The sequence below is a fragment of the Macrosteles quadrilineatus genome, unplaced genomic scaffold (assembly GCF_028750875.1).
Source record: "Macrosteles quadrilineatus isolate MER2022 unplaced genomic scaffold, UCM_ALF_1.0 Scaffold_5__1_contigs__length_97177068, whole genome shotgun sequence".
In the NCBI taxonomy this organism is placed as follows: Eukaryota; Metazoa; Arthropoda; class Insecta; order Hemiptera; family Cicadellidae; genus Macrosteles; species Macrosteles quadrilineatus.
Window position 1 is genome coordinate 43578189 of NW_026542598.1, and position 25359 is coordinate 43603547.

Genomic DNA, 25359 nt, shown 5'->3' on the forward strand with positions numbered 1-25359 from the left:
TTGTGAGAGGCTCAGTACTGTAGGCTTATACTTTTGACTCCATGTTAAAGCCATGAAACTTTTCTTCATCCTCCAAATGCTTGTGACCATCCCTATGCTCCCTCGGGACATTGGGTAAGTTAAATATAGTACTAAGGTATTAGTATAGTACTTAGTGTAAAGGTAATGTAAAATTTAGTATTTTTCATGTATTTTACCTAAGCACATCAAGTTGGAAATAGATAATTTTTTGCACATTTAGTTATTATATTTTATCTCTAGCACCTCTACACTTAATGGTGTACATTTGATTTATTTTATGTAGACCTATCGTACTATAAGACCGCAAAATCAGACCAGTTCTCCTGTATGGATCAGAAAATTGGATTTTAAGTAAAACAACAGAAAAGAAAGTTATATGTAGTATTTGAAAAATATTGAGAAAAGTGCACAGGCTGACTTTTGAAGATGGACGATGGAAATTAAAGCATAATTGGGAACTGAGAGAATTATTTAAAGATCCGGATATTGTCACTGAAGGATATGAAGGGCAGGACATATAAGAAAAGAAGACAACTCTTTACCAAAGAAAGTACTGGAGAACAACCCAGAAGGAAGAAGACTCCTTGGTAGACCGAAACTGAGATGGTTGGAAAAAGTAGAAATGTCATAAGAAAACTGGGAAGAAGGGAGGAGGACGCAAGATGCAGAGATGTATGGAGGCAGTGTGTTGGGGAGGCCAAGTACCATTTAGATTTAGGGTACCAGTCGCCACAGCAGTAAGTAAGAAAGCTAGACCTATCGAAATTATTTACATACAATACTTCAGCAATCATGATAGCTAATTTCAATCAAGAATTGATAATTTATTTTCCAAACTACTGTTTGAGCGTTATTTATTTTCCTATGCTCAAATCACCAGTTGTAATTTCTTTAATAAACACTTATGACTGTAGTATCAAAATCTTGCCACATCATTGAGAAAAAAAGTTATGGCATAAAACATAACGAGTCCTGGAGGGTAGTGGCCATCTTGTATTAATTTCAAACAGTTGATGAACAGTTATTTATCATTCCAAAATATTTTTTTTTTAAATTTTTAGTAATTGTAATCTTAATATCTAGGGCACTATGAGATTAGACATTTTTGTTGTAAGTTTGTAATTGTTTTATGAGTAAGCTCAGCTAGGCTCCAAGGACTCTCAATGACCCTCACTTGCTGTGAAAGAAAGTAATTTTGTGTCACTAATTTTTACTATCTTTGTTGAGAATTTGGTACTTTGGTACTATACGGAGGCCACTCTTACAGCGTGCTGTGGCGGCTATGTTAGGTTGGGCTATTATAAATAGGAAGTATGACTCATCTGGTATCATTCGATTCATAACAAAAAGAGGAAAGTCTTACAAACATATTTATGGTAACCAAACCTAACATAACCGCCGCAGCATGCTGTAAAATGTGTGGCCTCCATATAGTTTAGATTAAAAAAAAAAAAAACCAATGTATATGGGTATAAAATGTTACAATGCTCTTCCAACAAAATTAAAGGACTGCACAAGGACTACAAAATTTAAAATTAAACTAAAAATGTACTTTTTAACCAATCCCCTGTACTCAAAGAATGAATATTTCCTCCTACATAATATATTAGAATAAGAACTTTTTCAATAGTGATTATATCTTGTACTTTTTTGGGATTAAGCATTATGATTTTGATCCAATGTAATGATGCCATTCGTGCACATGTTTGCAAAGTATGAATAAAGTTGATTTCATTTCATAGTACCGCTAATTTTGATATTAAGTTGTATCAAATTATTATTTCTATCATGATCACATGAGATGTTAGGCAATAATTGAAAATAAACCCTAAGTGGATGGTTATGAATTTTCAAAACGGAATACCTATATTGTTCAACTAGCGTTCATAAGAAAATTAAATTCCAGGACCACATAAATGGTTTGTGGCCTTTTATTGTGTATCCAACCCCTGGACTCTAATTTTCTGTGGTAAACCATCTGAACTATATTCCTAAAAAACTCTAAATTCTTATTAAAATAAACAAATTTAAAATGTAGGTAAGCACTAATGGTTTTGTTTCAGATTTGGTTACAATTTTTGGAGAGTCAACAAACTGATCGCGCAGTGGTCGTCCAAAGGGTGGACGATCCACCAAATCTTTGATGATGTTGTCAAAGCTCACCCTAACAAACTTGCCATTCGTCTAGAAGATCAGGCTTGGACATTTAAAGAGGTCTATGTTATTTTATTTTGTGTCATAGAAATTACAATATGACATTTCTATGCCATAGCCAACACAACTTGTACCGTTAATTCTGGCTGGACAAACAATATGATTTTATCATTATTGTCCTTAACATTATTTTTGTTTTGTAAGCCAGTGAATGATGTAGACCCCAGTCTAATTCCTATAATTTTTCACCTAATTAATTATTTATTTCACGGTTGTATAATTTTCCATAAACCGTTTCATATTTTTGTAAATGTTTGTTCAGTTTCTTCATAATTGTTCAGTGTTTGATTTCTAACAGCATTATGGATTAATTTGATCATATAATAATACCAATACTAAACTTTATGTCAACACCGTGAGTTTATGAAGGGAAAACATATAATTATTTCAAGCAATTTTGAAGATAAAATACAAATCTTAAGCCTATGCTACTTGTGTTTTACTGGGGTTTTTAACATTCTCTAAATGTGTGTTTAACATTGACACATGAGCACCAGTATGGTAACAAACAAGAAATATTTCAACTCTTTGTACATAAGTGGGTATTTAAATAGACTTTCATAATTTTCAGGACAAATCAGGATGAAATCACAGTAAAGCTCCAATCATCCGGATTTCCTATTATCTAGATCACCTCTAGGAGAAATCAAAATAAAATTTGTATTATTCTATTAAATAATATAATGTGGAATTGATGAAATTGGTTGGCAGGCGATAATTAATTCTCCTTCCACTGCCACTGTCTTCAACCATTTTCAAAACTGTATTCAGATTTTTGACTATCCGAAGGGGTTCCAAATTGATTTAAATAAATGAAGTTTTCAATAGAACTTGAGAAAATAACTATAACATTAATTGAAGAATTTATTTAGACTCTGCAACTAGCTGTAGTAATTTCTGCAGGATTATAGGCTATTTTTTACCTTTCAAACTAGGAGATTGTGAATAAATGCTGACCTTGGCTCGCTGATGTCAACTACTAAATGTGAAAATTGGGTAAATGTTACAGCTTCAAGATTATTCATATAAAATCGCCAATTATTTCAAAAACAATGGCTTTCAAGAGAAGAACAAGGTGGCTTTGTTGATGGAGAACCGTCTTGAGTACATCGGTGTCTGGCTGGGTCTCAGTCGCATCGGCATCGTCACAGCTCTGGTTAACATTACGGTAACTTGAACATAATGTGTACAAACATTTACCATTATTCAATATTAATATTTTGGCTCAATTACCATGAATAATTGCCTTGACTATCATTTACCATCAAATTCTAAACAAGTTATTTTAAATATATATTTTTAAATACCGTTGGATTTACCTACAAATTACAAAAGAAGATCCAACTTAACTTAGTAAGATTAAAATGTTAATACATTAAGGGAGCATTTATTACACACACACACAACTAACTTGCCTAAGAAAAGAGTTCCATGCAATTGAAAGCACAGAAAGTTCACAATACGATTAATTTGATATCTCTCTTCTACAGCTTCTTTAGAAGGATGTGAAGCAGGGTCATGGGCGTCAATGAATATGGGCAAGGGAGCCCCCCTATTGAGATCCTACGTTAACCACATTTTTACAGTTTTAAAAATTAATGCAAAAAACAATAAATTTACAATACATAAAGCAAATTGAGCATCAACATTTGTAAAATCAACCATTTTGTACTTTTTAAATATTTTCCAGGAGAGGGCCCCTAAACCCCCTTTTTACTGGGGGTTATTCCTTGCCCCCCAGATCCCCCATATGGAAACATCAGTTACTTTAGCACAGGGTTGTTAATTTTGTTAAGGATGGGTGAAGAATGGAGTGTGATGCCTTGTGTAGCTTTGTTATCAGCTGTTTATTATACTGCTGTTTGTTCCACAGGCAAAAGGAACCATTTTGATCCACGCAGTCAGCAAAGCTACTCAAGGCCCTTGTGATGCGATCATTGTGAGCGCCAAAGAAGATCTATTTAAAGGTATTGGGTTACACTAGAATATTGCATTGTAAATGTCAACATTTAGCCGTATATCTTCCTAATCTCTACTAAACTGCCAGAGAATGCCCAGATGGACTGGTTGTTACGAGCGTGGAACCACTAACCTGAAGGCTTAGTCCAGGTTCTAGCATTTCTGGCCAACAATCAATGATAATGTGATAGTGTGGCCTGTTAAGAACAACGTTTATGAAATACTAACCGTGGACAGTTAAACATGGAATTCGACAGGTGGTTGAATTCTTTGAGAGTTTCATTGCTGAGGAATTTTGTTACTTCAAGTGTCCACTAAAAACTTGTTTTTAAGAGTCGGCAGGAGTCATTAATTGTGCATTGTTGTTGATCGTCAGATGCCAGGCTAAACAGTGGTTGTCCTAGTACCGATCAACAAAAACATGCGTTCACGTTGAAGCATATTAATCATGCATCGTAAGCTTCATTACCGAGCAGAAAAGGTTATGTGATTCTTAAATCTATTTTCCGTGTGAATTGCTTTTCTGACTTTTAAAATTTTTGTTTTAAAGGTTGAAAAAAAAATCACAGTTTAATATATTTATGTACTTTTACAAAATAATAACAATTAAAATTAAAAAATAGATAGCAAATCACATACGCGGTTTAAATAGCTTTAAAACGAGATATTTTGCAACTTTTATCTTAATTATCAATGCCATAATGTGCTTCAACCATTAACATTGCCGTTATGGGCAGGAAATCCAAGATGGCCGGCGGTCACGCCGACTCTTAAGAGTCAGCATTTTTGAGTTTCTGAGGAGAATATGTATGTCAATAGGTATGAGTATGAGAATACTCATACTCAACAATTAGCAATGAGAATATGTGTGTCAATACCTTGATTAAATTGTTATCCTCAGGGTTCTTATTAGGTTCTCAACAAAACAATTGTGTTTCATATACTGATTTGTTGATAATAAACCAACCATTCTTATGTTTGTAGCGTTTGAGGATGCATATGATGCAGAGGATCAGGTAAACAAGATGCCAGTGGACTGGAAGATTTACGTGCTGGGAGGTAAAATGCCTTCCACAAGACTGACTAAAACTATAATACACCTCGATCCGGAGCTGACGAATAAAGATCTCGTGAAACCCATAGATGAGAGTATCTCCAAGAAACTCAACATTAACTCCAACATGGTCTACGTTTACACCTCTGGCACTGAGGGCTTCCCTAAAGCAGCTGTTTTTGACTTTGAAAGGTAAACCGAGTGTCATTTGGGAGTTGTGTAACCAAAAACTGTTATTTTCACTCAAAACTTGGAACTCAAAAATGTTGACAAAAACAATACTTTCTCCATATCTATAAGTATACTAGCTGTAACACGCGGGCTTTGCCCCGTTTAACTTCTTAATTTTCAAGATGATCTCGTTCGCATGGCTCAATCACGTCCTGGTTGAAGTTTGTTCGCTACGCTCACTCACCTTTAGGTTGGAGCTCGTTCGCTACGCTCACTCACCTTTAGGTTGGAGCTTGTTCGCTGCGCTCACTTGCCTTCAGGTTAGCTCGTTCGCTACGCTAACTCGCCTCCAGGTTGAAGTTCGTTCGCTACGCTCACTCACCTTTTGGTTGCAAATTAGCTGTTGTCATAAATGTAAAAGAAATAATAGTGCTGCACCCTGTTGGTAATCCTTTTAACTTTAATGCTATTGAACATCATAGAACAGAACCAACTTGTTTAATTGAAAAAGCTGTTAAGATTCATTAATTCCATTTCTCATAAGGTTAACATGGGAAACTCCAGAGCCACTGGGGCGGAGCCGATTGGACGGATCACGAAATTGATGGTGTATAAACCTATTCCATGAAATTCTACACGTATGTTCCAAGTTTCGTGGCAATCGGTTCAGTGGTGTCTGAGTTTATCACTGCCAAACAAATATATGTATATACAAACATCCTCTTTTATACTTATAGAAAAGAGGATGTTTGTATATATATTTGGCAGGGAAAAGTTTTAATATTCCCTTAAAATTACACAAACTCATCTATAGAAACCGGAAATTTAATCCCTTTAATTATTGCAAAATCTTTTTGTCCTAAGACGCTAGGCACGAGCCTAGGATTGTTTTTCACTTTACTTTAGGCTAGACCTAGGGGCTGCGGCATTATCACTTAGATCAAATCCATTGGTGATTTGGCGGGATTTGAACCCGGAACCTCGGGGACCGAAGTCTTGCGCTCTAACCACTAGGCCAGCTTGCTCTCCATTATTTAATATAGAGTACTATATTTTATAAATGTTCTTCTTAAATTCCTGAAAATATCATAAGCTTGTATTACATCTTTTAGCGAATTTCCCATATAGGGAATAAGCTATTACCGTAGTACTCATGGTAAGACCTGGACGCGGGACCGATTTTTTTTTTCGTTTTGAGGTCCCTAGAGGCCAAAAACACCATCCGTTCAAATTCATATATATATATATTTATATATATATATATATATATATATGTGTCCGTCAGCACGATAACTCGAGCAAAAATGATCCGATTTTGATGAAATTTGGTAAAAACGTGTAAACGTACGTTTATTCGAACGAGTTCGCGATCCAGCATGATCGGACCATGGGAACGGGGGTTTACGGGGGGTTTTATGGGGTAAAAATAGGTTTTTCCCATTTTTGACCCAAAAAACATAAAATTTAGCAATTTCTTTCCAAACCATTTTGTAGAGCTTAAAAAAACAAATAATTTAGTATTTTGAAGCGTTATTATGCGCCTAATGGTTACGGAGAAAATTCCAAAAAATTGTAAATTTAAAATTCCCATGTTATTCTTATGGAGAATAAGTAAACTGTTGTAGTTTGCTTGTTTGTGAACATATTTTGATCAAATTTGGAAAATGTTTTTATTTTTTACTAACTATTCACATTTTACAAAAAAAAAAACAGTTTTACCCTCCTTGATGCAGCAAACCTAAGTACTTGTTAAACTAATTCTATTTAAATCAAGAATAAATGTTATATTTTTAAGTAGACATTTCAGTGTAAATTCGCTTAGTCTGCAGGTTTGCTGCGGCGGGGGTATTTTGACGTTACGGTTATCAACATGCAATAATACATTTAAAAGAAATTGATATCCTCTCAGTGCATTCAGTTTACATTCTGATCGCTCTAATTTCAGGTATTTAAATATATCCATTAAGTTTGTTCCAGCCACATAATCCATTTAACTTATTTCTGTTTTAACTATTGAGTTTGTAGTGGTTAGTACTTGTGATAGGCATTTTTATTCATGATGAGGATTTCGAAATGTGTATGAATATTTTATCTACCCCTGCGTCCACATCAAATATCCAGTGTAACAAACAAAATCTTCACTTACAATTAGGAATTTAAAAAAATGTTACTTTTTTGTTTACCGACCATACACACACGACATAAAAACAGCACATATTGCTTATGGTAATTGAAAGAACACATTAAAATGCATTCAAAAAGAGTTACAAATAGCCTTTAAGTCTATGAGTTGGTATGTCACAAGTTTATTAGTCTTAACCTGTTAAGCCGGGTTTTCCTAGACGCGGAGGGTGGAGAGCGGAGAGCAGAGAGCGGAAAACGATTTACATGGCGTTCCGCTCTGCTTCTTCTAGGAAAACAGTAACATTAAAATTTGGAGATTTTGGAAAAAAAGACTATGTGGTTATAATGGGGAGATCTAATGACAAACTTGATTCTGATCATGAACATCTCATTAACTCATTGAGCAAGGTGTTAAACTCAACAACACATACAAATGTGATTATTGCTGGCATTCCATACAAGTACAAAGCACCATCTATCAACAATAAAATAACCTATTTAAACATGGAAATAGTACAGCTAGTAGAGAAACACGTGCATGCCCATTATTTACCTCTGGATGACCTGTGCCGCAGTCTTTATACCAGACATGGTCTCCATTTCAACAAGTTTGGGAAGAGAAAAATTGCATCTATGATAAAAGAAATCATACTACCAAAACCACCTGGGAATAATAGCGAACGTCTATTTTTTAAAGAAAATAGTATGGAGATTGAAGATGCTGACATGAGTCGTGTAATTGAACATTATAAGGCAGATCCTACAGTGGCCTTTGCACATTCCATCTCTGCTGATCTTGGTAGCAAAAAGCATATGAGTGCGGGAGTTGCTGTTGCTTTTAGAATAGCCTTTGGAAGGCCTGAACAAAAGGACTACGTTGACGACAGCTTGACATGTCAATCTTCACAGACTGGAGCAACAGTGTATAGCTTAGTCACGAAGCAAAACTATTTTGGAAAACCAATACAAGGAGATTATGACAAAGCTTTTAAGCAGCTCACAGACCATTTTAAATCAAGAGATCTGAAGACCTTAATATGTCCCCTAAATTTCAGAACAGCACTGGTGCTACAATAAAACTTATAGCATGTCAAGAGATCTTTAAAAGGCCAGGACAAATAAGGCATGAGCTGTCCCACCCAGCTTTCCTCAGAGTGCTGAAAAAAGAAGTTGGCAATTTCAACAAACCAGCCACGTACCAACGTATATGCAGCACAGCGGAGTCTCAGCATCTAGTTTCTGAGAGATTGGTGGACATCTCACAGCCTACTGTACCGGACGTAACTAGCGTGACAGCCTTCCCTCCTCTCGGACCAATGCCTCCCCAACTGCACACCACCACCACCACTACTGCCACCTCCACCACTATCACCACCGCCACCACTGCTGCCGTCTCCGCCACTATCACCACCATCACCTCCACCAACAACAACACCGGAAGTGAAGTGTGTTCAGAGCAGAGTAAAAGTGTTAGTGTTGGTGCTAATGCAGATCATAATATTACTTGTAATACACAAATGATGGAAGTTGCTAGTCCTAATTCTAATAGTTTTTATAGATAGATAGCCAACCCTTAGTGTGTGCAGAAATGTTAGACAAAACTGATGGTCAAGCATATGTTTGAAGTAATCTCAGTAATTGTAATCTTGATAATTATTGTATAGCATGTGGTGGGTCTCATTATGATATTGGTAAAAAGTGTGTAAAATGGGAATCTTGTAAATATATTAGTAATAACTTAAGTGAAAATAATGTAATGCTCATGCACTTAAACATACAGGGGGGGTTTCTCAATAAATATCATGAATTATATACGTTTTTAGAGGGTTCAAATGTAGATATACTTTGTATTAATGAACATTGTTTATTGGAAGATAACATAAAATGTACTATCATGCCTTAAAAACTATAAGATAGGGGCTTATTTTTGTAGGAAAAATGTATCGAGAGGTGGTTCTTGCATACTAGTCAATCAAAACTATAATTTTAAGGAACTAGGTGATCTGTGTCTTTACAATGAGGAAGGTACCTTTGAGGCCTGTGGCATTGAAATTCCCCATATAAATACAATTGTAATTTCCATTTACAGAAATGAAGCAAATTTTAAATCTTTTATTAGTAAGTTGGAACTACTTTTGAATAAATTAAAAAAGTATCTGAAGTCTCACCACATCTATATTGCAGGGGATTATAATGTGGATATTTTGCCTACAACTAACTCATTAAATAACAAAAGCATGTTTTTAAACTTAATAAGTATGTACGGTTTTAATGTAAATTTTTGCTCTCCCACCCGAATAACTGAAAACTCGAGCACCTGCATAGATAACATTATGACAAATGACATTTCTTTATTTCATCCAGAAATTCGGAGGTCTAAACTCAATCTTGAATTAGGTTTCTCTGATCACAGGGCTCTTTTTATTGAACTTACAAATTATTCTTCATCTGACATAAAACCCTGCTCAAAGAAAAGGTTGTTTACTAAAAATAACATCTCAAAATTTTGTGAGGTTATCTCTCAAACAAATTGGGATATTTCAAATAAATATTATGCACAGACTAATTTTAATAATTTCTTTAATCAGTTTATAATGCATTTCAATCATTGCTTTCCACTAAAATTTTTTTCAAACAAGCAACGTAAAAACAATAATAATAAAACCTGGGTGATGGAAGGTATAAGGGTATCAAGCAGAACTAAAAGGCAACTGAGCAAACTTGCAAAAACCAGCAAAGATAAGAATTTTCTAGCTTACTATAAGAATTACAGGAAAATTTTTAAGACTGTATGTGATAAAGCTAGGAAGATGTATAATTGTGAAGTAATATCAACTGCTGATAATAAAAGTCAAGCTGCGTGGAATGTTTTTAAGTCTGAGCTCGGATCTTCTGGTAATAAATCCTTAGATTTTCCTGACATTCAAGTTGGAAAGAAGCGCCTGAATGATGGTCAGACTATTTCAATAACAAATATTTAAATGTTTTGGGAGACAATAGATGCGGGCCATATGTCGATACTGCAGAAGAATTTGTCAATAATTTTAAAAATAATCAGAAAAATTACTTTAATTTCCACCCTGTAAGCATTTCAGAAGTAAAGAAAACGATCAAACACCAAAAAAATAAAAAATCTGTTGGATGGGATGAAATTCCCATGGTTATTATCAAAAGGGTAGCTACTTTCATTGCACGTCCTATTTGCATAATTATAAATAAAGGTTTTTATGAAGGCATATTTCCTTATCAAATGAAATATGCTGAATTGAAGCCTCTTTTCAAAAAGGGATTAGTGGAAAACCCCGATAACTACCGCCCAATATCAATACTACCCAACATCTCTAAAATCTTTGAAAAAATTGCATACAATCAAATTTATTCTTTTTTTGATGCTAGCAAACTATTTGCTGACCAGCAGTTTGGTTTTAGATCTGGAATGAGCACAATATCTGCTATCTCTGATTTCATAAATCAGGTGTCGGAGGGTTTGGATGGGTCGCAGAGTACAGCGGCTGTATTCTGTGACCTTTCCAAGGCCTTTGATTATGTAGATTATGATATTCTGTTGACAAAACTTAGATACTACAAATTTTCTGCTAAGTCATTGTCTTGGATACAATCTTACTTAAGCAATAGGTATCAAAGAACAATTATAAAGAAAAATGGTAAAACATTTTCCTCAATATGGGGTAAAATCAAATATGGTGTCCCTCAGGGGTCAATTCTAGGACCTTTATTATTTTTGATATTTGTAAATGATTTGCCCAAAAACGTTTCTTCTAACCTCATTCAATATGCTGATGACACTACAGCAATAGTTAAGGCTAACAATTCTAATAATTTGAAAGTAGAGCTAGATCGTTCACTTCTAGAGCTATCCGACTGGTTTAATGTGAATGGATTGAAACTTAATAGTTCAAAAAAACAAATTTTAAAATTTCAGCCCGCTCAAAATAAAAATATTTTATACATTTGATTTGATTTTTAATGGTGATATTTTATCCTTTGTAAAAAGTACAAAATTTCTTGGCTTACATATTGGTGAAAAATTGTCATGGAAACTGCACATTGATATGCTTACAAAAAAATTAAACACTGCTTGTTTCCAAATTTATGTGTTGCGAAATATAATAGGCTAGATACCAAAACTAAAATTATGGTATATTATGCCATGTTTTTCTCTCATTTGCAATATGGTATTGAGCTGTGGGGTTCCACTTCCCACGCAATTAAAATATTTAAAATCCAAAAACGTTTTTTAAAAATTCTATCTTTTAAATCTAAAAGAACATCATGTAAGCCACTATTTAAAAAATATGAAGTCTTGACAATGCCTTCACTGTTTATTTTCAAAACTCTAGTAAATTTAAAAAGTAATTTTCACAAATATGTAAGTAAGCAGTTTGTTCATCACTACCCCACTCGTTTCAAAGATAACCTGCAGTATCCAAGGCATCGGCTTTGTCTGTACGAAAAGTCACCCTACTATGAGTTTGAGGCTTTACAATAGTCTACCAAATAGATTCAAAAATATTAGCTGCATAACTAAATTCAAAAATGACCTTAAACTGTATTTAATAGAAAAAACCTTCTATTCTGTATCTGAATTCCTGGATGACAATAATATTGGTGCACACTTTGGGCAATAACTCAGTTTATAGTTAATTTTACTTTAATACTATTTTAATTTATGGAATGTTTTCTTTGTTTTATATTATGCATATTTGACAATGTCACCTGTTCCTTTAGCTGCGCTAGAAACTTGGAATGTATTCTTGTGTATGTGATAATAAAGTAATATTTATTTTATTTATTTATTTAAATTACCTAAGACAATAGGAGTCCACTCTCCGCGTTCCTCTCTCCACCCTCCGCTTCCGCACCAAGGAAAACCCGGCTTTAAACTTGGCTGTGTTATTAAAAAAAGTAATAATCATAAGTTTTTTTAATGTTTAACTATGTTAATGTTGTATTTTATATTGAATTACAGCGTTATGAAGAGGATTTTGTTTGAATTTTCCTATATTTTGCTGGGTAGCTAAGTGTTTATAGCGCTCACCCGAAAAAAGGTCATCAGTTCGACCCTGAGAAAAGTCAGTTTCTTTTAAGGTTCAAAACTGTGCCCAGCTATCCTTGGTCATTCGGCTTTCAAAAAGTAATTCTGGATAAAACAGCTGATCTTTGTCAGTAACAAAGCCATTACAAATTATTCCATTCTACATTCATCTTGTATTCTTGTTCTAAAATACTTCTAAAAAAGCAACACGTGTTTGTTGCAACATCAAAAATAACCGAACGATTAACTGGTCAGTAATAAATGTTTTTTGTAAATGGTAAAACAATATGATACAGATTCATACGTATGGCTACCGGAACCCACTACTTCCTTGGAATCAAGTCCAAAGATGTTTTGTACAACCCAATGCAGCTGTTCCACGCGTCTGGAGGTCTGATCGGAACAGGTCAGATGTTGCTGTACGGCCTCACGATGATAATCAAGGAAAAGTTCAGCGCAAGAGGTTATTTTCCGGACTGCAAAAAATATGGAGCAACGGTAAGTTAAGTTATTTGTTGTAAGATGTTGCAAGCTTTTACTTTATAGCTAATTTTACTGTTTGAATTACTTTACGATTAAGTTCTGAAGTGTAAAAATTACAAAAGTAGTTATTGAAATTTTCTAATGTGAATACAGAATACTGTATAAACTAGGTTATTTGTAAATTTTATTTCACATAATTGTGTTATGAATAACCAAAAGTGGTTTTCCAAAAAAATATTCAACATTTTAGCGAATAATCCGTTTTAAATATATGGTTTATGGCCCTAATGCAATGAGTGAGGGTAAAGAGAGCGGAAATGAGTCAGGAAGTTTAAAAAGGCCATGAAAATGTCCATTTCAGAAGACGGGCTTTGCTTTGAAATCAACCGGGGAGGTTGTTGCTTGAATTATTGGTGATAGAGATATCCATGTTTTATCCCCAGTAAAGGTTTGACTTAATATTACATCCCCTTCTTCCTTGTAACTCATCAAATCTAAAACACTCGCTAACCTCATTCCTTTGGGGTTTTCTGTGAGTCTGGGTATCCACTCAAAACACAATTTCTTCTGAAATTGTCATTTTTAAACTTCCCTGACCCGTTTCCACACTTTGTCCTCACTCTGTTTTGGGTGGAGGTGTTGTTGTGTTGGGTTGTGGTAGGGGAGTTGTTAAAGACACCTTAGCTTCAGTTTCAAACCTAAAGAAAGTTTCAAAAAGCCTCTGTTTTTTTATAATTGCACCTGCAACCTACTGAACACTGGGCGAGCAGCCAAGCACTATATCCAATAAGCTACCCCAGGGGTGCCCACAAGGGGGGGCCGTGACGCAGACTGCGTCATTGAAATTCTTGGGGGGGGCTCAAAAAATTCAAATGGGGGGGGGGGGCTAAAGTTAATTGCAACAGTGTTCAACGTGACGACAATCCAAAATATATTACGAAGTCGCCAGATAGAAAGTGGATTAATTAATGACAATAGTTATATTATTTAATTAAATTAGTTAAAATAGGATTTTAGGATAGTTTAGGATTCGTGTAGAAAGTTATTATTTCAGATTAGCAAGACATGAGATCTAAGAGGGAGCGCACGGGATGGCTCAACTGCTGTGATAGATAAAAGATAACGCGTGGTACAGACACGTCCAGCTACACCGCGACTTAGCACAGGAGAACGCTTTGTTGACATAAAGCTCGTTACAATACAATCAAGTAGGAAGTAGCATAGGCTACAATACTTTATACACTATTGTGTAGATACTCGATTACCTGAGTTAATAGGGAGAGGGGGGGAGGAATGAAAAATACGGTTAATCCAATATAGTATAAAAACAGATGACAAACTCATTAAAACGCTGTAAACAGCCATTAACGTCACGATTTACATTTTTATAATCGAAATTCAATATTGCACAATCATTATTATTGTAAATTTCAAATCATTTATCTTGGTTCAGTTGTACAAACGGCAACGTTTAAAATTGTAGCTAACTCAAACTCAACTAATCACTAGCCAAACATTGCATTGCTATAAATAACGTAAATATTAAAGGAACCTTTAGAAAGTGTTATAAGGTACTGCTCATGATAGACAGATAGGCTACCGATAGGTGCTGTATCACAGCATAGGAATTGATAAAGTAATAAACAAGTGTAAAATTATATTTAGAGATAATTAAAACACTCTTAAAAAAGAATGTAACGAGAACAATCTTGTTATTCTCTTTCTTTTTGTTCTTCTGTTCTTTAATAGGTTTCTCTTCAATTCATACACGAATTCAACAAGTCGCCATATTTAGGCCTACTCATTGTCCAATCACAGCCTTACTAAAGTTACCATGGTTATCATATCGTCATCATTCCCCAGCTGTTGTATCTGAAATCTGTTGTAACATAGCGCACAGCAGACAGAAGTGTACGGAGCAGACGATTGTTGGCGCAAGCCTTGTTTCCATTTCATTTTCATCAAAGGAGCTGTGATGTTTCTAAAGGGAGGGAGAGGGGATCGTAATATCGAGAAAGACGCTGACAATTCGTTAAGCAGGTTACGAACGCTATATGGATATTCTGGCAATAAAAAAATTCCTTAAATTGAGGTGATTAATAAAACTCTAATTTTATTTATATAGAAAGATAAGTTTTCCAGTCCTGTACTACACTGATTCACGGTCTTTTCCCTGTAATCAAAATTCAAGTACAACTTGATACAAACAGAATCTCCGGTTCCCGACCTGGATGATGGCTAGTTATTTAATTTAATTTACAGTTACATATTAGTACTCGTGATAAATCAAACCCGTTATGTAAGCCAAAGCCACACGGTTATTAATCTCACTTGGTTTTGGATTTGCTTACAAACGTGATCGGAAATGGTTAGGGCCTACACAGTATTCTTAAAGAACATTTATGTAAACATATCAGTGACAGCTAGGAAAAGGAATCTTTATCAAAACAGCTGTTCATAATTTCATACATGACGTGTTCTCTTAACAGATTATTAGTATTTCATAAATTAATGACGTATGTAGTAAACATGGAGAAAATAAACTAGAAAAATCACACAAAATTGTGTTTTTGATCGTCCGTTATTTTATTTCCAAAATAGTGAGGCCATATTTTAATGGCTATAAGGACTCTCTCGCCAATCCTGTGGATACAATTAAACCATTAGAATCATAATCGGTACTCTAGTTTTCTTTAGAGTATGCCATGAGTAGGCTGCATAAAATGCCTTCTGGGCCGTGACAGACGGACATAAATTGAGATAAGACATGTTTCAACTTCTTCAATGTATAAAACATAAATAACCCAAAATATGTATAATTCTGAGCAATGTTCAGACAAAACTATAACTTTATTGATATAGATTAACTGGGTTTGAATTTTAAATATCTTAAAAAAATTATAAAACTTCTTTTATAGTTTTACAAATAGTGCTGGGCGAGGGGAATAATGTTTCTAATTTGTTGTGTACATCATTTATGGGGGGGAGGGCTGTTGCTCAATTGCAGGGGGGGTGCGTCATGAGTCTAGGGGGGGATGGGCACCCCTGGCTACCCAACTAACATTATCGTAAGTTTTTCTTTAGTTAAAAAAAAATGCAAACACAATTTAAGAAGAGTGTTTAAGACGTCATTAAAAAAACTTGTCCAAGACTTTATCTTGAAACAAGAAGCTATCCTGATTTTCCATTTGAACTATATCGAGATAGGATATAGCATAGTAGATTTTGTTACCCCTATAGTGAAGTTTAGCAGAAGCTACTAACAGCGACTGTGTGTTAGGTGGGGCAATACATTGGCGAGATTTGCTCCTTTGTGTGGGCCACAGATAAATCACCTGCAGACAGAGACCACAACATTCGGTTGATGTTTGGCAACGGGATGCGAAGAAAAATTTGGAAAGGCTTCCAAGACCGATTCAACGTCAGACAAATCGGGGAGTTCTACGGCTCAACAGAAGGAAATGCCAACTTAGGTTAGTGTTCAAAACATTATGTTTTATGGAAAGAAACGTTTTTATCTAAACTTCAACATTGGATAATGTGAAATGTATGAGGGCAGATTTGAAAAGTATTTTACCTACGACCGTTTTTTAAAGTAGTTGTTTCAGTTTAGTTCTTAGAATTGAAAAGTTTCACATAACAGCATTGTTTACCTTCATAACAGCATAGTTTTACTCATAACAACACGGATAACAGACCGATGTTGTTCAAGGATTTAGAGAGAAGAAGTAAAATTTATTTGATTCGAACTTCAATTAATCAGCTGTTCAGGCCAATTTAATTGTTGAGTGGTGCAATTAGTGTTTGGTACAATGTTTCGTTGCATCACTCTGTCAGTGGCAATGAGAGGTTATAAACTAAATCATAACCTCTCTTAGAAGGTATGACTTATGACTATGAGTAGTGATTTTTAGTATTTAAAACACTGTCGTTGATAAAGTAGTGTGCAACTCGCGTAGATAGTGTTAACGACACTCGTAGAAGCTTTTGAGAATCGTATCTTAAATTTTCTACTCGTCTCACACGTCGTGTAAACACTATCTTTACGCAATTGTTGTGCAAACTACTATAACAACATTGGTGTGTTTTCAAAAGTGTAACTATTCAGAATAGAAAGAAAAACTTGATTCACAAGCTAAAAAGTTACAGTATAACTTTCCTCAACTTAAATCAGAAAACCACTTTTACCTTTCTACAATTTTTCTAGTAGGATACATGAGAATAAACTCCATTTAGGGAGACCGTTAAACCTCAAATAATAACAGGTCTGAATTGTTTACAGTAAACATCAACAACAAGGTCGGGGCTGTGGGCTTTTTGCCTTGGTATGCCACGTCTCTCTACCCGATTGAGCTCATAGAGTACGACACCGACACTTCTGAACCTAAACGTGGGACAGATGGCCTCTGCATTAGAGCAAGTAAGTAGCCTTTATCTCACATAATCATATATAGAATAGAACACAGACTTATAAAACTGCATTTCTATTCTGGTCCAAAATTTAATGTCACCTGCATGAAGAATAACTGTTAATATTTTGTTAATGTTGATAACTCACATTATAGTTTGTCTCCAAAGTCGCAACACCCTGTTATTCTTTATTAATAGAGATACAATTATAAAATTCAGGGAATGTTTAGATGATTAAAAAAGAAAGTTTTTGGTGTATGTAAATTTTCACCCCCCCCCCCCCTAATTAATTTCGAGATACCTGATATATAGTTCTTTTACAACAAAGCTGCACAAGCTTGTGTTTATGTGTCCCCAGTGTATCCACACGACCAAAAAAATACCCCCGCCACAGCAAACCTGCTGTCTAAGCGAATTTCCATTTGTTTGAATTGATTTTCAATCGATCTATTTAAATAACAATAGGTTTAACGAGTACCTAGGTTTGCTGCTACAAGGAAACTAATAAAGTGTGTGTTTTAAGTAAAATAATTATTGCTTAGTATAAAATGAATATATTTGCCAAGTTTTATCAAAAGATATCCATAAACAAGCAAACTACAACATTTTACAATACTCTCCATAAGAATAACATGGGAATTTTAAATTTACAATTTTTTTAGTTTTCTCCGTAACCAATAACCGTACAAAAACACTTTGATATACTGAATTGTTTGTTTTTTTAAGCTCTTTAAGAAGGTTTAGAGAAAAATTGGGAAATTTTGTGTTTTGAGGGTCAAAAGTGAGAAAAACCTATTTTTACCCCATAAAACCCCCATAAAACCCTGTTCCCATGGTCCGATCATGCTGGATCGCGAACTCATTCAAGTTTATCCCGCCTTACACCTTCAAACCAAATTTCATCAAAATCGGATAAAAATTACTCAAGTTATCGTGTTCACGGACACACACATATATATATATATATATATATACATATATAAAAATTTGAACGAATGGTGTTTTTGGCCTCTAGGGACATCAAAATGAAAAAGAAAATCGGTCCCGGGCCTAAGTCTTACCATGAGACGTACGGTAATAGCTACTTCCCTATAGGGAAATTTGCTAAAAAAAAAAAAAAATTTTTTAAAGTTGAAAAAATCCTGTCTCAACCCGCTTTATAGTCATAATTTTTATTACACTAATAAATTATTATTGAATTAGGTGGATGATTGTGGAGTTTTAATCCCATGTAAAGAGGTCCACTTTCAAATTAAGTGTGTGATGTTTCAATGTTTGGGATATTGAACATTTTTATTTTATTCCTACACTTTATGTTTGGTTATTACACAAAACCACTTCGATGCATTGTTTCAGCGAGACAGGGGTTGTTGGTTGGTAAAAGCAAAACAGGATTTTCCAAAATCAAAGGCTATGCAAGTGAAGAAGAGACGAAAAAAAAATTGATTCCGGATGTTTTTGAAAAGGGCGACTTGTATTTCAACTCAGGCAAGTAATGATGTAGAAAATTAGCGAGGGTTGAAAAGACACTTTTTGCAAGTGTGATGAACTATATTTTGCGTCTTATTGCATCTTTAATCAACAAACTAAGCTAAAAAACTCAAATATACTTCTCATGTAAAGAACCTCTCAAAACAACTTTCAGCTTGTTTTCAATTCTGCTAATGTAAATAAGAAGCTGTTTCGTAAATGATAAATCATTTTGTCTATTATGATTCCGTTAGTGTACATTATACCATCGATATGTTGAACTATTGACAAGAATGCAACAATAAGCTGTAACCTTACTTAATAAATCAATCGATAAATAATTTTGATCCATGTGATTTGCTACAGTCAACTCAACATTTTTCCACTGTTCACAACAGTAGATTTTACTCCCTAGAGATAAAAAAATTCTACTTTAGGCCCACAACGCATGAAGAAATAACTGCTTTTGCTGCATTATGACAAAGAATCAAATGATAACACGTTTCTTTTGTTTACCAGGTGACGTTCTTGAAAGAGATATTTTTGGTTATTACTACTTTGTGGATCGTTTGGGAGATACTTTCAGGTACTTAATTTTAATTTGGTAAATCAACGCACTAGAGTACATTAAATCATTCTAGTTCATAAACATATGTATTAAATGCAGTCGATGCCATCATATAAAACTCAAATTAATCATATCATAATGTGAACATTTGACTAAACAAACATAAAAACATTCATAAATATATCAGCTGTAAATGTAAATTAACAATGGGGCCTTCCTTAAAGTTTTGTAATCTGCATCTCTGGTATACAAGTTTGAGCATCATCGATTAAATTAAATTGTAAGAACTGTATAAAACTTGATCTAATCATTTCATAATCATTCAACTAGACACATAGCAAAATGTGAATTTTATAAGCAGAATGTAAATTTCATATAAACATTATATATATAGATGAATAACCCAAGGAATTGTGACAATATATCATAAGAATGTCAAATATTTGAATAAACAATTAATTTATGTTTACCTAATTTATATATGTTTAGGTGGGTTTTGTTGGATGTTGTGGGTTCACAACTGAAGAAGTGATTATTCGAACGGTAATAAACGGATATGTCTGGAAGCCAGCTTTTTGCACTACCAGTAAAATATTGGTTGATTTTTTACCGCCCAAGATCAGTGCATGGGCAAATAACCTTACCTGTTCTGTTTGTACCATCACTAAAAACAACCAATACATGTAGTGGACCAATAGAGCACCAAAAAAACCACCAAATAGACCCACCAATAGAGCACCAATAGTGTGGACCATGAGAGCACAAAAAAATGAAAGTAGATAATTTATTTAACACGTTCGCTACTGAGCGTCACATATATGCGACACCGCGGTCATTGCCACAGACCGAGGTATACATTTGAATCTTACACATAGACCGGCTGTCACTTGGATAACAGTACACACAGACCATGGGCAAAAACCTGTAAAACAAAATTTACATCTTAATATGCTAAATCAAGTTTGTAAATAATTTATTCTTGTTTTTTTTTTTTTTTAATAACCTTTTGTAATGTAACCAAACGTTGCATATATGCGACAGTTCATTTTTGTTGTGTTTTGAGATGAAAGTAAGTAAAAAAAAACAGATTATTCAAGAACAGTTTATAACTGAACAAATATAAAAGCTACATAGGATAATGCAGCATACATACTTCATACATACCGTACATACAGTGATGCAGAAAAGTAAAGACTAGTTTTTCCAACTATCATATGACGTCACCAATTATCATATCCACAGACCAAGCGAAGCAGTGTTGCGCCAGACATCTCTGTAGACCACTGCAGGGAATTCAGTGCCTTCAAATAGACCGTTACAAAGATATAAGCATTTTAATAACATTAGAAACCTGACGCAAATATGCGACGGCAGTCTATTTTAATGTGACTAGTCTATGGGTGGAAACTGGCCGTCGCATATGTGCATCGCTGGTCCATGTGAATGAAAAATTTTGTACTATTGTATTAGCGAACGTGTTAAGAACATAATTTTCATAATTTTAACACAGTCTAAAAGCTTATACTTACAAAAACTATATTGTGTGTAATCATAATTTTAGATGGAAAGGTGAAAACATTGCTGCATCCCAAGTAGAAGATGTAATAATCAAAGGAATGGGCTATCAGGGTAGCCACGTAGTTTCTGTTTATGGAGTAGAGGTTAGTATAGCTAAAAAATTATCAAAAAGGGAGATCTTGAAAACAGAGACATTACACCCCTATTAGACACAGGGCCGTTATCAGACCGGTTTTTCCAGACATTTTTCTGGGGCCCGGGCCCCAAAAGGACCCAGGTGGGCCCCGCAAAACATATACTTCAAGGGGGCCCAGCCTAATATCTTTACTTGAGGCCTGCCAAAGCTGGATAAGGCCCTGAATAGACATATCTAATTTTACTTTATAGGTGGGCCTGATCACGTGGGTTCTGTTCTGAACCTAGTCTGTTCTGTTCTGAATTTTGTCACATCGGTAAAGGTCATTGACGATTGACTGCATTTGAACGTGCAGGCTTCCAGGACAGGAGTATTCTGCACACTACTCAGACCAGCTGAATCCCTACAATTAGACATATTCCAAAGACAATTTACCTTCCACTATAGATAGAACAAGGCATTGTATTCCTATGTCCTATGTGTTAGTTGTAGCCAGATTTCAAATAAAAATTAATGTTGTTAAATTGAGCCTCCGACAGAATGTACTGATGTCACTTATTGATTTGTCGAACACACGTAACCAATAGTAGACTGGTTAGTAGCTCATGCAATTACGTTCTTTTTTAATGACAAAAATTTGATACCTGATGTACCATACACAGGCCCACGATTAGTGTGACACGCTGTGGGGCCAAGAGTTAGTTGCACGCATCCACAATAACAATGATAAGGCTTGTTCTTGTTATATTGTGTTTACTTTTGAAAGTTAACACGTTCGCTGCAAAAATCCTATTGGCAGGGCGGTTGGAAATGTGACGCAGCCTTGGCGCACCAGTGAATCAGTGAACACAATAGGCATTAAAATATTTTAGTTTTAACAGCGGCAAAAAAGCTGCGGTAATGGTTCCGTGTTACCCCGAGAGTGGACGTAGTTCACTGAAAAACTCACAGATAGCAGCACTGCCCGGATCCGTAGCCAGTGTCTTTGTAATGTGTCTTGAAGAGAGGAAATACCTAAAAACGGGATTTACGGGAAATTTTACTACCAACCTAAACCCAACATACACCAAATTAAAGTATAGGACCAGCACAACATGCTGACATAGTTTAGTTGATCCCCGATAAATGCGAACGTCACTTTAGACCAACTTGTATAACACTGCACAGTGACTTAGACCAGATTTGTACGAGCGCTGTGCCAGTACGGAATGACTCCGATCGGAGCCGTCCGTAGCGAACGTGTTAATAAAAGTAATCTCATAGTCAAGTAAAAACATAAATAAACCGTCGACTACATATAATAAGTTTAACTTTTATTTATAATTTCCATGTTTTATTGGGCCTAAATGGAAGAAAATTAAATATGTTTTGGGACGATGTTGTAAATTAAACAGGTTCGCTACGACTGGGTGAAAAACATTGTACTGCCAACTACAAATACCTTTGTTAATACAAAAAGTAAAATATGAATTTAACTGATTGCAGGTAAAAGATCAGGAAGGCAGAGCAGGAATGGCATGTTTTGAAATGAATGTAGCACACTTTAAAATGCCTCAGTTTGAGGAGTTGGTTGATAAAAAGTTGGGTGGTCCATGGATTCCTGTGTTTATTAGATTCACAGACAAATTTCCCCTGACCGGTGAGTCAATTAGCCAACTAAGAAGATTAGCAGTAAAACTTTAGGTGAAACATTCTATTTACACGAGGTTGATATAGGCTCCAAAAAGTAAGTTCCGTTTCCATTTTTTTCTGCCGCAATGCTGCGATCGCCTTGCACATACGCAGAAATAGCTGTGAGTGAAGTTGGACACTATGATGCCATTTTTAGTTTGCTGCTCTCTGTACAAACTTTGTAGCACTAATCTATGTTTGAGGATGACGTTTTAAATGCAGCTATAAAACAGTTTTCAAAGTTTTTGACTTGTGGAAAATAAAATTTCTCATTGCATTTTTGTGTAGTCTCGAATAAGTTGATTTAATTTATCTTGATTTCATAAAGTGATTACTAATACCTCCTCTAAGAGTGGATCCACCCTTATTTAGAAAATTTCTGAGTTGTAAACACTGAAAAACTGTTAAAAACATCAAAATAATTTAAACTAAAAGCTTTTGCTAAAACTGGTACTGTACACTCTCTGGTGTAAAAAGGCTGACCTTGACACGACTTGAAATCTGTCTTCAGAATATTATACATGAGGATAGTAAAGGTATAAGAGATGTTAGCTTTGTAATATAAATGCATGTTAAGTAACAATTTCAAGTTAAAGATTTTCCAAATCCCGTTAATTTTTTGGCCTGGTTGACATGGTGCAATGGTTCAGCTTATGATATAACAACTTTATTTTTTTTTTTATTTTATTAAAACAATGTAAATCAATAAAAACATTTGATTGGAAAAATTTAAACCAATAATTTGATTATAATTAACTTTCTTGAACAAATGACTATATTTAGTGATGCAGCATAGGTAGAAAAAATTGTCACAAGAAACCCGACTATAAACCAAATTACTGTTGATGTTAACAAAACAGATTGATTTTGTTCCAGTCACGCAAAAGATACAGAAATCTGTTCTAAAAAATGAAGGATTCAACCCAGGAGACATGAAAGACCCAGAGGGTAAACCCATACATGACCAGATGTACTACTACAACTCAAAGACTAAGAAATACGAGCCGCTTACCCAAGAAGCACACGATGACATCCTCAAGAAGAAAATTAAGATATAGAAGAGAAATATGAGTCAGAATTTATACAATGTTATAAATTAAATGGTTGTTACAACCTATTCCAAAAAAAATGCATCATTATTAATTTTTTAATCACCCAGAAAAAAATTCATTAAATTAATTTATAAGAAAAGCGTAGTTTTAAAAATATCATTACTTGGTATTTGGAAGTCCCAATTTTTTAAATTTTATGTTGACGGTACATAAGATATGTATTTGTTGTTGACGGTACATAATAAAGCTCTGTATTCAATGTCAACGTTGCATAACAAATCTCTGTATTCGATGTTGACGGTGCATAATAAAGCATTATTGAGTTTAATGGATTGCACACAACACCTGTTTAGCTACTTTTTACATTAGTAGAGGAGGAGCATACGCTTTTTTGCTTTTATTTCGTTGAAAATGGGCATATCGTGTTGCAATACATATATGTTAACAGCAATGACAAGACATAACATACAAAATTACAGAAAACACACGATTTCCAAAAGTAGAAAAAACTATAACTATGAGTTAGTTTACTAAAAATGCTAAGGCTCAAAAATGTAATAAAGATAGCCTACAGCATATAAACTTTGCATGCTTGCTCTTTACATATACAGGGACAAAGTTATGCATGGTCGTTCCATTATCCTAAGTAGCTTTTATTATTTTTTTATGTTGCAGAAAGCGTGATTTTTTTTTACTATAGAGATAGTATATGAAAAAGTAAACTCAAACCAAAATGCATAAATTTTCATTTGAATACTCTTTCAAATGCCACTTCAATCATGTTTCTACTGTTTATAGTTACAAAGTCTTAGCAATTCTTATAAAAGCTTGCAAATTTTGTAAAAAGAGGCTGGGTGGTTAACAAGTGGTAAAAAAATTGTTACATTGTTTCAATTAGAGTTGATATCCTACTATTATAAATGAGAAAGTTTGGATGTATGCACAGTGCCGGATTTACCACTAGGCCGATTAGGCCGCGGCCTAGGGCCGCAAGCAAAAGGGGGCCGCAGAGGATTGGGAAAAACATTTTTTAGATAAAATTAATAACAAATAATATTTATTTTAAACCACCAGTTTGCCGCGATCACAGGTGACCATAATGATGTCTCCACGGACCGAGGGAGATGTTCACGATTTTGCCGCGGCCTCGGGTGCCTGTGATGATGTCCCGTGATTGCGGCCCGCGGGAGACGTTCACGATTTAGCCGCGGCCGTGGGTGACGGGGATGTCTCTTTATGATCACAGCCCGCAGGAGACGTTCACGAATTAGATGCTTTATCGAGTTGTCAATGATGATGTCCCCGTGATTGCGGCCCGTGTGCGGGAGATGTTCACGATTTCGCCGCGGTCACAAGTGTCGATGATAATGTCCCCGTGATTGCGGTCCGCGGCAGATGTTCATGATTTCACCGTGGCTGTGAGTGTTGATGATGCATCCCCGTGATTGCGGC

At 34.9% G+C, this 25359-nt stretch overlaps 1 protein-coding gene across 1 annotated transcript; it reads left to right on the forward strand.

Moving 5' to 3' along the window:
- Positions 1–23972, forward strand: LOC128995977 (long-chain fatty acid transport protein 4-like). Its single transcript, XM_054421078.1, has 13 exons — positions 1–114; positions 2085–2235; positions 3245–3403; positions 4109–4202; positions 5179–5440; positions 12896–13097; positions 16363–16555; positions 17365–17502; positions 18849–18980; positions 19482–19548; positions 21092–21191; positions 22670–22823; positions 23732–23972. Exons 1-13 carry the CDS (start codon positions 53–55, stop codon positions 23911–23913), a joined length of 1896 nt encoding a protein of 631 aa, XP_054277053.1. The 5' UTR covers positions 1–52; the 3' UTR covers positions 23914–23972.
- The last annotated feature ends 1387 nt before the right edge of the window (positions 23973–25359 follow it).